This window comes from Glandiceps talaboti, chromosome 6 (genome assembly GCF_964340395.1).
Source record: "Glandiceps talaboti chromosome 6, keGlaTala1.1, whole genome shotgun sequence".
Classification (NCBI taxonomy): domain Eukaryota; kingdom Metazoa; phylum Hemichordata; class Enteropneusta; family Spengelidae; genus Glandiceps; species Glandiceps talaboti.
This window is the reverse complement of record NC_135554.1, coordinates 15,806,249-15,820,766: the sequence shown is the minus strand read 5'-3', so window position 1 is coordinate 15,820,766 and position 14,518 is coordinate 15,806,249. Positions and strand designations below refer to the sequence as shown.

At 34.8% G+C, this 14,518-nt stretch overlaps 1 protein-coding gene across 1 annotated transcript; it reads left to right on the top strand.

Moving 5' to 3' along the window:
• The first annotated feature begins 6,256 nt into the window (after positions 1 to 6,256).
• LOC144436899 (ubiquitin-like-conjugating enzyme ATG10) lies at positions 6,257 to 11,331 on the top strand. The gene is made up of 6 exons (XM_078125761.1): positions 6,257 to 6,277; positions 6,856 to 6,999; positions 8,741 to 8,858; positions 9,697 to 9,794; positions 10,507 to 10,601; positions 10,861 to 11,331. Exons 1-6 carry the CDS (start codon positions 6,257 to 6,259, stop codon positions 10,949 to 10,951), a joined length of 567 nt encoding a protein of 188 aa, XP_077981887.1. The 3' UTR covers positions 10,952 to 11,331.
• The last annotated feature ends 3,187 nt before the right edge of the window (positions 11,332 to 14,518 follow it).

Here is a 14,518-nt window from a genome sequence, read left to right as displayed (position 1 = left end):
AGTGGGAGCGTTTAAAAAACCCTTGATGTTTTGATAATAAAAAGAGACTTTTAGTAGAATTATCAGGATTATAAATCATAATTAATATACCAATATATCTGTTGTTACTGTTGTATTAATAATATCTATTGAAGAAGACTCCGATAATAATAAATATACAGAAAGCTAGCTTGCACATCGAAGCTTAAACTGAAACTTTGATAATTTAGCGTTATCGCACCGTACATCTTTCCTCCTTTGACCTTTTTATAGTTGTGAGGTCAACGTACGACAACAAGGTCTGCAAGTGAGAAATCTCATCAGACTATTACATTAAATAAACACAGGAGTTATTTTAGTCTGTTTGCAAGTTAGGACCTGTCGCTTTACATTCAGTGACGTACGTGCTACACTCATGAGCACCCAACTCTCATGTAGGTGCATGAACACAGAGATACAATGTTTCCATCCGGAAATGAACGTTTTATAGAAGCAATTTTTTATTGTTTGAATGAATTATTTTAGTTGAGAAAATGTTCAGTAAATTTCAATTTTGCAGTGGCAGGGATTGAAGTCAGATACAGTATGTGAGATTGGGTATAATATATTACACTACTTTATGCTAATTAAAGACTCACATTGCAATTTAGGTTCACTGTACTGACATATATAGAAACTGTAAATTTAGAGAATGTATTATAGACAGATTATAGACTGTACAGTGTATATAGACAGATTATAGACTGTACAGTGTATATAGACAGATTATAGACTGTACAGTGTATATAGACAGATTATAGACTGTACAGTGTATATAGACAGATTATAGACTGTACAGTGTATATAGACAGATTATAGACTAGTGTATACAGACACATTATAGACTACAGTGTATATAGACACATTATAGACTACCAGTGTATATAGACATTATAGATTACAGTGCATATAGACAGATTATAGACTGTACAGTGTATATAGACAGATTATAGACTAGTGTATACAGACACACTGTAGACTGTACAGTGTATATAGACACATTATAGACTACCAGTGTATATAGACATTATAGATTACAGTGCATATTGACAGATTATAGATTGTACAGTGTATATAGATAGATTATAGACTGTACAGTGTATATAGACAGATTATAGACTGTACAGTGTATATAGACAGATTATAGACTAGTGTATACAGACACATTATAGACTGAAGTGTATATAGACACATTATAGACTACAGTGTATATAGACAGATTATAGACTACAGTGCATATAGACAGATTATAGACTGTACAGTGTATATAGACAGATTATAGACTGTACAGTGTATATAGACAGATTACAGACTACAGTGTATATAGACAGATTACAGACTACAGTGTATATAGACAGAGTATAGACTGTACAGTGTATATAGACAGATTATAGACTGTACATTGTATATAGACACATTACAGACTAGTGTATACAGACACATTATAGACTACAGTGTATATAGACAGATTATAGACTGTACAGTGTATATAGACAGATTATAGACTAGTGTATACAGACACATTGTAGACTGTACAGTGTATATAGACATATTATAAACTACAGTGTATATAGACATTATAGACTGTAGTGTATATAGACAGATTATAGACTGTAGTGTATATAGACACATTATAGATTGTACAGTGTATATAGACAGACTATAGACTGTACAGTGTATATAGACAGATTATAGACTGTACAGTGTATATAGACACATTATAGACTACAGTGTATATAGACAGATTATAGACTATTGTGTATATAGACAGATTATAGACTGTACAGTGTATATAGACAGATTATAGACTGTACAGTGTATATAGACAGATTATAGACTGTACAGTGTATATAGACACATTATAGACTACAGTGTATATAGACAGATTATAGACTACAGTGTATATAGACAGATTATAGACTAGTGTATACAGACACATTGTAGACTGTACAGTGTATATAGACAGATTATAGACTGTACAGTGTATATAGACAGATTATAGACTGTACAGTGTATATAGACAGATTATAGACTGTACAGTGTATATAGACAGATTATAGACTAGTGTATACAGACACATTGTAGACTGTACAGTGTATATAGACAGATTATAGACTGTACAGTGTATATAGACAGATTATAGACTGTACAGTGTATATAGACAGATTATAGACTGTACAGTGTATATAGACAGATTATAGACTAGTGTATACAGACACATTGTAGACTGTACAGTGTATATAGACAGATCATAGACTGTACAGTGTATATAGACAGATTATAGACTGTACAGTGTATATAGACACATTATAGACTACGGTGTATATAGACATAGACTGTACAGTGCATATAGAGATTATAGACTGAAGTGTATATAGACACATTATAGACTTTAGTGTGTATATAGACATTATAGACTACAGTGTATATAGACAGATTACAGACTGTACAGTGTATATAGACAGATTATAGACTGTATTGTGTATATAGACACATTATAGACTATTGTGTATATAGACACATTATAGACTGTATTGTGTATATAGACAGATTACAGACTGTACAGTGTATACAGACAGATTATAGACTGTATTGTGTATATAGACACATTATAGACTATTGTGTATATAGACAGATTACAGACTGTACAGTGTATATAGACAGATTATAGACTGTATTGTGTATATAGACAGATTATAGACTATTGTGTATATAGACAGATTACAGACTGTACAGTGTATATAGACAGATTACAGACTACAGTGTATATAGACAGATTATAGACTGTACAGTGTATATAGACAGATTATAGACTGTACATTGTATATAGACAGATTATAGACTGTACATTGTATATAGACAGATTATAGACTGTACAGTGTATATAGACAGATTATATACTGTACATTGTATATAGACAGATTACAGACTACAGTGTATATAGACAGATTATAGACTGTACAGTGTATATAGACAGATTACAGACTACAGTGTATATAGACAGATTATAGACTGTACAGTGTATATAGACAGATTATAGACTGTACATTGTATATAGACAGATTACAGACTGTACAGTGTATATAGACAGATTACAGACTACAGTGTATATAGACAGATTATAGACTGTACAGTGTATATAGACATTATAGACTGTACAATGTATATAGACAGATTACAGACTGTACAGTGTATATAGACATTATAGACTGTACAATGTATATAGACAGATTATAGACTGTACAGTGTATATAGACAGATTACAGACTACAGTGTATATAGACAGATTATAGACTGTACAGTGTATATAGACATTATAGACTGTACAATGTATATAGACAGATTATAGACTGTACAGTGTATATAGACATTATAGACTGTACATTGAATATAGACAGATTACAGACTGTACAGTGTGTATGGTTATGTATACAAATACTAATAATAACATTCCTTTGCACTGTTAGCACCTGTTACATACAGTTTCAACAAGTATTAATGTGCAACAGTAAAATGAATACAATTCAACTTATAATCTTATTTATATTGATCTAACATTAAATCATGCCCTATAGCTTCAAATGAAACGTATATGTCGACCAATCACATCAAGAAGAACAAAATGCATTATTTTTAATGTAACAAAATTTGATCAAATTAGAAAAGCTTATGTCCTCTGCAATTATATAATATAATACTAAATTATAAATGAATGAATAAATAAATAAATAAATAAATAAATAAATAAATAAATAAATAAATAGAACAATTGAAATAAAAGTACATAATTGTAGTCACTTTAGATTATTTTATTATCTGAATCTAAAATAGAAATATTTTAAAATAACATTGATGAGATGGGCATAAGATAATAAACAATGTTTGTACAATATGTTCAGAGGGACATTATGCAGTACCTGTGTTTGAATGACCTTTGACCTGTTGTAATAGGAAGTTTTATATACTGATGATAAAAAGATGTGAATTTTATCAAATGTCTTCAAAAGTTATTGAATCAGCGACATATAGCTATCTTGGTGGACTACCCCAGAGACTGGCTATATACTGACTTGATTTTGACTTTTCTGGTGACCGACATTGTTGACATACTGGCTTGATTTTGACTTTTCTGGTGACTGACATTGTCGACATACTGGCTTGATTTTGACTTTTCTGGTGACCGACATTGTCGACATACTGGCTTCATTTTGACTTTTCTGGTGACCGACATTGTCGACATACTGGCTTGATTTTGACTTTTCTGGTGACCGACATTGTCGACATACTGGCTTGATTTTCACTTTTCTGGTGACCGACATTGTCGACATACTGGCTTGATTTTGACTTTTCTGGTGACCGACATTGTCGACATACTGGCTTGATTTTCACTTTTCTGGTGACTGACATTGTCGACATACTGGCTTGATTTTCACTTTTCTGGTGACTGACATTGTCGACATACTGGCTTGATTTTCACTTTTCTGGTGACCGACATTGTTGACATACTGGCTTGATTTTGACTTTTCTGGTGACCGACATTGTCGACATACTGGCTTGATTTTGACTTTTCTGGTGACCGACATTGTCGACATACTGGCTTGATTTTGACTTTTCTGGTGACTGACATTGTCGACATACTGGCTTGATTTTGACTTTTCTGGTGACCGACATTGTCGACATACTGGCTTGATTTTGACTTTTCTGGTGACCGACATTGTCGACATACTGGCTTGATTTTGACTTTTCTGGTGACCGACATTGTCGACATACTGGCTTGATTTTCACTTTTCTGGTGACCGACATTGTTGACATACTGGCTTGATTTTGACTTTTCTGGTGACCGACATTGTCGACATACTGGCTTGATTTTGACTTTTCTGGTGACCGACATTGTCGACATACTGGCTTGATTTTGACTTTTCTGGTGACCGACATTGTAGACCTACTGGCTTGATTTTGACTTTTCTGATGACCGACATTGTCGACATACTGGCTTAATTTTGACTTTTCTGGTGACCGACATTGTCGACATAGTGGCTTGATTTTCACTTTTCTGGTGACCGACATTGTAGACCTACTGGCTTGATTTTGACTTTTCTGGTGACCGACATTGTCGACATACTGGCTTGATTTTGACTTTTCTGGTGACAGACATTGTCGACATACTGGCTTGATTTTGACTTTTCTGGTGACCGACATTGTCGACATACTGGCTTGATTTTGACTTTTCTGGTGACCGACATTGTCGACATAGTGTCTTGATTTTGACTTTTCTGGTGACTGACATTGTCGACATACTGGCTTGATTTTGACTTTTCTGGTGACCGACATTGTCAAGCCAGATAGCAAAGTCTCTGGACTTTTCAAAAACTTTATGAGAAGGTAATTACACTGTAAAATTTAAATTATTCCATCTGTTAATTTTAAAGACTATTTACTATATTCTGCTAGCTATCCTAACTGACATTTTCAATTTGTTGAATTCTTGCTATCATTCCAAGTCTATTCTAACAACCATTCAGAGCTAGTCTCAAATGGCATTCCTATATACAACGTGATTGGTCGAATACATAATTAGACATATTTAAATTGCGCAATTACCATGTCTCAAATGGAATTCCTTACGTGATTGGTTGAGTACATAATTAGACTTATTTATATCGCGCAATTAGGCCACAGGATGAATCCATAATTAGATGCCATTGACCCATGTACGTCGATTCTATTCAAATTTACACTTCTGTTTTGCACATGTTATCTATACTAGCTCTGAATAGATCACCAGGGTAGACTTGGGAACGATTATGAAAAATTCAAAAAAATGTCAGTTAGGATAGCAGAATAGTGTAGTTGTGATAGTGGTTCAAGTCTACAGGTAGGCTACAGTTAGGATAGCAGAATAGTGTAGTAGTGATAGTGGTTCAAGTCTACAGGTAGGCTACAGTTAGGATAGCAGAATAGTGTAGTAGTGATAGTGGTTCAAGTCTACAGGTAGGCTACAGTTAGGATAGCAGAATAGTGTAGTAGTGATAGTGGTTCAAGTCTACAGGTAGGCTACAGTTAGGATAGCAGAATAGTGTAGTAGTGATAGTGGTTCAAGTCTACAGGTAGGCTACTGTAAAATATAACTGACAAGGATATACTTGACTAAAATATGTATATATTGTTGACCTACATCAAACTCTAGCCTGATATCAAAATCCCGTCAAACTGACCTAACTTTTATGCCCCCACACAGATGAACAGTGTAGACTTGTGGGTAATTACCAAGTGAGATTCTCAGATAGCTTAATTGCATACATGGTTTGTAAATGTTTATTTCTTCATTGCAACACTTTCCTCACCAAAGACATCTAGTATGTCCCACTTGAAGTATTTAGGTACAGTTTGAAGCACCAGAATTTAATACTGACAGTACAGCACCACTCACATACAACGAGAACAGGGAAGCATGAAAATGCTTAATTACAAATGAAAACATTCCCAAAAATAGAGATTTCTAAATTTGAAGATAGTAAAACTGATGTATTTAGGGTGTGGGTGCAAGTTGGTTTGTTTGTGTACGTCCCAAATCCACAAACACATTGCCTATATTGCTCTATAGAGGGCAGTATACAATTTCACGCCAGTCACGTAGCTCAGGTCCCTGAATTATGAGGCAGGCATAAAGGCCATTGACCTCTGGTATTAACACTTGGAATATTGATATGTCTGCCAGGATAAAAATAGACATTGTTAGGCATGTCAAATAACATTCATGAAAGACTCCTGAAACAAAAGATGAAATTCTCCCCCAAGGAATTGAAACACTTTTTTTTGTGGTCGATTTCTTTGTAGGAGAGAGAAGGTTATGGATTTCTGACAAAGAAAAATTTACATCAACTCCTTAGAGATGGACAAGAGGTGATGCATACTAATAGTGATGAAAATGACAGTATTGCCATGGTAACAATTGATGAAGAAGAAACCATAATTCACGAGGTAAAGCAGGTGAAGTTTTTCATGCCAATTAATTTGATAGGTGGTCGCATACTATACGTTTTACTAACTGCTTATTATCAACTACTTCGTCAGATACAAAATTTCACACAATTTACAATATCTTATTTCGACATGGTGATCATCTCCAGCTTTGCCATTATTTCATGTAAGAGAGAAAGAACACAATATGCTAATTAATAATTCTTTGGGATATTGAATAATAATCATGTATCTATATACAAACATTTCTACATTGCTGCAAGTCAAGAAAAAATTTTCAAAAAAAACATTTTCCAGTGACTAAATTCTCATCAGCATCATCAGTTGTGTATTACCATGAATCCTGAATCCATTCACATTCATTCTTACAATTGTCATGTACTTGCAAAATGAATGTACCAAATAAAACAAAAAACAGTTGTTTCACTGAAATGTGTAGCGCATGTATTGTCAATGTATTTATCTATATATCTATATATGTGTGTGTATGTATGTATGTATGTATGTATGTATGTATGTATGTATGTATGTATGTATGTATGTATGTATGTATGTATGTATGGATGGATGGATGGATGGATGGATGGATGGATGGATGGATGGATGGATGTATGTATGTATGTATGTATGTATGTATGTATGTATGTATGAATACAGTGTGTTTATATATACGGGGGGGGGGGGGTATTCATGATTTAGGATCATTCTTTTTTTCAGGACTGTTTCAATAACTCTACAACTGATATTTTTTACTCAAGTGTTAATTCCAAATCTAGTATCAGTTTCATAGACTGCAGTTATTTATTCACATGTAAATTAATGTCAAACCCAAAGACACTCACTGTCTGATGAACCTTGAAATCACAAAAGGAACAAGTCCATTAATTAATGTAATTAGTCACAATTGTTCAAAACTAGGCATGATGCTATCCTTTCTTTTGTTATGCAAATTAATAGTACCAGCTGTTATGGCAACATGATGGAATGTCAAAGGTTATATGAATAATTTACAAGACTGTTGTCCACATGTGGTCACAGATGATGTTCAGTGTTTTATGAAGTCACATGAACACATCAATATACGAAAAACTAGCTCTGGATTTATACACTATGGGGTTACGACACGAGAAGACGTGTCAAAACCCCATAGCATATAAATCCAGAGCTAACTAAAAACACAAAACCTGACAGATAAAAAACGATTGAGAAGATCTGTTGGAAGATACAGTAAGATTTCACAAACCAGCATATATGCATAAAACATAAATTATACATCTTGCAGACACTGATTTCAAAATAATTGACTTTTATGAAGGCTGATGTCAGATTAGGATAGGACTTTTGCTGTAAAAAAAATACTTGTTCAGAAAAGATAAAGAAAAGTGGTTCTGAAGGAAAGAATAGTGGATATCTCATCCAAAAACTGATACATGGAATAGAGAGAGCTGTGTCCCAGCCTGGAATTTACAAAATAATGGGCTTTTAAAAAAATCATCTCTTGAAAAGAACTAGCAACCATCATCCACATCCTTGTCAGTCTTGTAACTGATATATACTGCAGGTAAAACTGCATTTGTTCAGTCAGTTTACAACACGGCTGTAGTATATGAGGGGCTAGCTGTTACATCATAGTTGCAAGCATTCATGAATTCTATTGCAGTTTTAGCGCCCTCACATTGTCATATATATTTTCTTTTGTTTTTGTTTAACTTCCTGCCTTAAATGTTTTTTTTTTCAACAGGATGACAATGCCACCATCCAGACACCAGGATCCATATCATTATGTCAGTATGAATACCATGTCTTGTATAGCCTTAGTTATTCTGTTCCTGTATTATATTTTAACGCTTCAAAAGAAGGTAGGTAGTTATGTTTTCAAATTCTGTACTTTTTCCATGTTAATGAATCTTATAATGATATCTGGTTTTGGTATTTTTTGAATTTTTAAGTTCAAAATGTACAAAAGATATGAGTATATTTGAACTTGCACTCATTTTACTTTTCCTCACCATCATTTTGAAATCCATTTTGAGGACCACAATGAAAACAAGAGTTAATTGCTTTCTTGTGTTATCCTTGGCAGGAATTTCATCTGTAAAATTTTTGCAATATTTCATTGCCAAATAAATGAATCAATCAAAACTTGAAATCTAAAAATATATCAATAACTTGTGTCTCCTGTGGAGGAAGTAAGAAGAAAACAAAAGGAGAATATTTTAATTTCAAAACAAAGTTTGAAATCTAAAAATATATCAATAACTTGTGCCTCCTGTGGAGGAAGTTTAAGAAGGAAACAAAAGGAATTTCAAAACAAAGTTCAATATGACATAATTGTTTCACTAGAAATGTGTAGAGAGTAAATACAAGGAATGGTAGATTTGTCATCCTTTAGTTTACAAAATATGTACAGAGTTAGAAAACAGACTCTAGCAAACGTCAGCCAATAATATAGAACAACCTCAGGTCACTTCTCACGGTTTGAAAGAATTTTACTGTGTATGGCTGGGAGGAAAGGGGGGGGGGGGTTACTCTATTAATTTGGTCATGTGCAAGAAATGGGGCTTACCCCTGCAAAACCTTACATGTACACTCTTCACAAAAATGACTGATTTATCATGTTTCTTATACATCAATTTTGATGACATGTCATACCACAGACCTAAGTCATGTTTATATTGGATACTATTCTGTCCATAGATGGAAAACTCCTGTCACTGGAGGAAGTTTGGAACAATGTACCAGGCAGTTATCAGTCCAGAATTAGTGATGATAGGTGGTCATTTATTACACAGCAGGTAAAGCACCCTTAGTTTCGTGGATTTTATACAAGACAAAGAAATTGTGATAAATATGCTGTCACACACACCACATGAGGGTCTCCCATAAACCCTTGCAGGAAACTCACATGTCAAGTAGGCTTTTTTACAAAGTTAATTAATTACCAACTATTTAATTGTTATAAAATAGTTGATAGCAGTAATCAATACAGGACAGGAAGAAGGCTGACTGGACTTCTCATTTTCCTTTGATTAGCATTGCAATAGTGAAAAAATGTACTTTATCCCTGCATCTTTGAGTCAACAAATACAGCCATTCCATGTCAACAAAATTATCAATGTCATTGTGTTTGTTATCATGCACAAATACAGCCATAACGGGTATCATGTACGATGATACTGTATACTGATGTATATATATTGTACAATACTGTATACTGTTGTATATGTTGTCCAATACTGTATACTGTCGTATATGTTATACAATACTGTATACTGTCGTATATGTTGTCCAATACTGTATACTGTCGTATATGTTATACAATTCTGTAATTACATGAGAACATAAATGAAACAAAACATTTCTAAGAACAACAAAAGATTATAAGATACAAATATGGCGTGTGAAATTATAACAAGCAATCTGAGTATAAGAACAGTGAAATTCTACTATAGTCAAAAAATTGTGCAAATCATTGTAACAGTTCATAATGGTCTCTTTTTTTACCAGGAGCATCCCTTACTATGCAGACCATTCTATCAGCTACATCCATGTCATACAGCAGATATGATGCAAGCCATTGGAATAGACTGGTCATGCCAAGAGTAAGTATATAAATTTACAATACATGGAATATTTGGTAACGATGTAGGTATACTCACACTGCAATCACAACACTTGAACATAACACAGAGGGTAAATATAGGCAATTACAAATAGGGGTAAGGTAGAATTCATTGTCCTTGATAATTTCTCGGTATAGCTGCCACCAGGCAATGACAGATATGTTGTCTAAAGTAGAACTTCTATTCATCATCAACCATCAACTTTTATTATATATACTCTATTTTCAATCTCTTACAGCAACAATTACCTTATAAGCTGGTTGAGTACTGTTGGGCCTGTGGTAGGTCTGAACTTGGCTCTTAGCTATGGAACACTTGGCAAAGGATGATGATAGAGATGACAGCATGGACGACCGAACTACACCAGAGAGATCAAGATCCTGGTACTTCAGTGGGGCAAATTTGGAGTCTACATGATGACTGTTGCATAGGCTAAGGTCATGGTACACAAGTGATGGAAAGGATCACCATGCTACAACTGAGAGGCCTTCTCAAACTGGTACACGAGTGAAGTTATACAACATTAACTGCTGAGAAAGCTCACAAAATACATCTGAGAGGCCTTCTCACACTGTAAAGTATACATTGGTATGACAATTTGGTCAGTACTCCACTGGTGAAGCACGTTGGTGTACTATTTTGTGGATGGTCAGTCCGCAATATATGTCACGCTAAAAACACCAGTATCATACATGTAATTTGAAACTCTATACAGGATATTTCAATATCTAGCATATGTGACGGTGACTGTGAAGGGAATGTTGACACTTGATTAGGAATGGATACAAGCAAACCTAGCACCAGAGCAACATATCTGCCAAGTTGAGATGTGTCTAGTCATGCCATATATCATGCTATCACTGTCTTTGTGCATCCTTACAAGGTTGAACAGTTGAAGCACGTTCAAACCTTTACTGTGATGAAAAGATTAAGAGAGAAGACATTTCATTACTCACATTCCATATTCACCACCCTCCCAGAAATTACTGTATTCTGGGTTGTCGGTGGCCGAGCGGTTAGCTCGTACACCTTTTACCTCTGCAGCCTGGGTTAGAACCCACAAGGTGTTGGCTGGGTTTGATTAAAATTTAACCAGGTCTGCATGTAGAAGGGTGATGCTCAGTTTGGCCCTGCTGAACAATGCAGGTTTTCCGTGGGTACTCCGGTTTCCTCCTGCTTCTTCAACACTAGGGCACTAGGGCGCTGCTCTTGTGGCAACCATTCAACAAATTTCCGAATTTATTTGGACGATTCAAGTTTTAAAAAAAAAAAATAAATAAAAAAAAATATAAAAAAAATAAACTTACTTCATATGTCAAGTAGAGACTGTCAAATATTAAAAGTTGTTTTATTTATCTATTGATGACTCTCTTTATCAGTTATTGTGATATCCAGACAACATTAATGTAAAATGGATAAATGCCACCTGTCCACATGGTATCCAATCAAAGGATTTTTGGGTCCACACCCTAAAATCAGTACCTCAAGTGCAACCATGATTTTAAATTGGTACAGTAACTGTACTACTTATGGATAAAATCAACCTGTAATTAACATGTACTATCTCTCATTATTGGTATATTTTAACAATTTTCTGAGAATATAAAATCTGATTAAAATCTAATCTAATCTAACTTTTTTGAAAGTTTACAATGAAAAGTAAATTCATGCACATGCGCAGTACAGGGCTTACTCTTACATTATTACAATACTAAACAATGATGTCATACCAAAGAGGTCAATACTGAGGTCATCCCTAGACAGACGGCAATTACAATAAATGACACATTTACACCCGATGAATACAACTAGATTTCTTTATTTACCACTACTTCCTTTGTTTATTATTTTGTTTTGTTGTTCTAGGAGTGATCGCCACCTTCCCACAAAAGGAAAGACTGTGCGACCACTGGAACAACAAAAACGAAAAAAACCGACAATAAAACCAAAAACATGGCGACCACTCTATCACTTATTTCTAAAACATGATGACCCCCCCCCCCCCCTTACATTATCATATTCACATGTCAGGTATTTCATGCTTGACTATGTTTTGCAAATATTTTATAAGACAGCACTATCATGTATAATTAGCGACTACACAGGGTTGAAGTATAAAAACAAAATTTTAATAGCATCTTGACAGTGAAAGGGAGAGGGAATTGGGAAAGTTGAGATAGGGATATGTACACCCCACCGTCCTCTTACGCCTAAAATGGTTGATTCCGATTACCCGACCCCCACCTGCGTCCTGTGTAGTATCCCATACTGAAACCTGAGGGCAAAATATAGACTATTCCATCGCAGCGAACAGTAGATAAGCAAAAAAGGGATAGCCCCCGACGACGCTGCTAGCTAGCCGCACGAACTTATCTAGTTAATAAATACCGTGATGTATGGTCCATCTCACGCACTACTCTCTCCAGTAGAATATTTCATGTGTCACATTGTAGAATTTCGCCACAACCTCTTGATTATCTTATAACTGGTATTTCATTCCTCCAACATAAAACTGACATCGTCATCGTCATAGATATGTTACTACCAAGGAGGTCATAATCAGCCATGCGTCTATCTCATAATTACGATGAAAGCTAAGTACGGAAAGGTGAGTACTCGTATGATCGATGAAGTGAAAGTTGCCTGGATACTTGAAGTTGAAGTGCATGTACCCTAACAACGTGTCATCAATTCTATTTCACAGTCCCACCACATGAGTATACCTGCTATAAGAAAATAACTATAAGAATGTCAATATGGTGGACCATAGTGAGATACAGTAATACATCCATATGAGGACGGACAGACCATGGGTGGCGTGATATGTTGATGTTGTAGTCTAGCTAGTAGTGTCTTAGTTTTTATACCCAGTTTCGCGTTAGTATGATCGATGTCAGAGTCTTTGGAACGTAAAATATGTCGATACCGCGTGACTGTAAGAGAAAAATCACAAATGTGTCGTACACAAGAAAAACGAAAGTTGAATTTTCCATTCAATTTGATAATATTATTGTTTGGATGATTCCCTTCACCATTGCCTGAATCGGGGGTTCCCCAGCAGCCTCATTCTGACCACAATCTTGTCGTCACATTTACTCAGCGCTAGCGCCACCAGCGGTGAAAATATACGTTAAAAACTAACTCTTCCCGTACAATAAAAGAAATTTATGTTACAGGTGCGTAGTATTAAAATGATAATTTTGATTGATATATATATCCTGCTATTACGAAAAACAATGGAAATTAATTTACCCAATAGACTCGTCATTGGTGTCGAATCGAATATTGGATTGTCGAGAGATGCCGCAATAATTGTAGCGTCTTGTTGCGGTTTTGAGGGTTTTTTCGTCTGTTTTGGTGACTTTTTAAGTTTTAGTGTTTAACCCGCACCTAACCGTTAGGTACGGGTTAAACACTAAAACTTAAAAAGTCACCAAAACAGACGAAAAAACCCTCAAAACCGCAACAAGACGCTACAATTATTGCAGTTAGATTGTCGATGGCCCAGTGCAGTGGTTATTGAAGTACGTACTAGTACTTGCTTCTTACCACTAGCTGCGGTCAGGATTTAAGCCATGGATCTTGGTTTGATTAGAAAATCAATGACGAGCCTCTAGGCTAACATCATTTACGTTTTCACTATAGCCCCTGGGTTTACAAAAAAATAACAAGTGACATATGAACTCAAATCACATTATTACAGCGTATTTCCTGACTATCCACAAAAAACCGTTACGTAAGATTTTCCATTGGTGTCTAATTTCTAGAAGATCAACCAAAATGTAAACAAATGCAAACTTCAGTTAATTAAACTGTTTTCATACCGATATATACATGACCTAATACAATTCTTTATTCCCAATTACTATACAGGTGTTCTGATTTCACATTGCGGT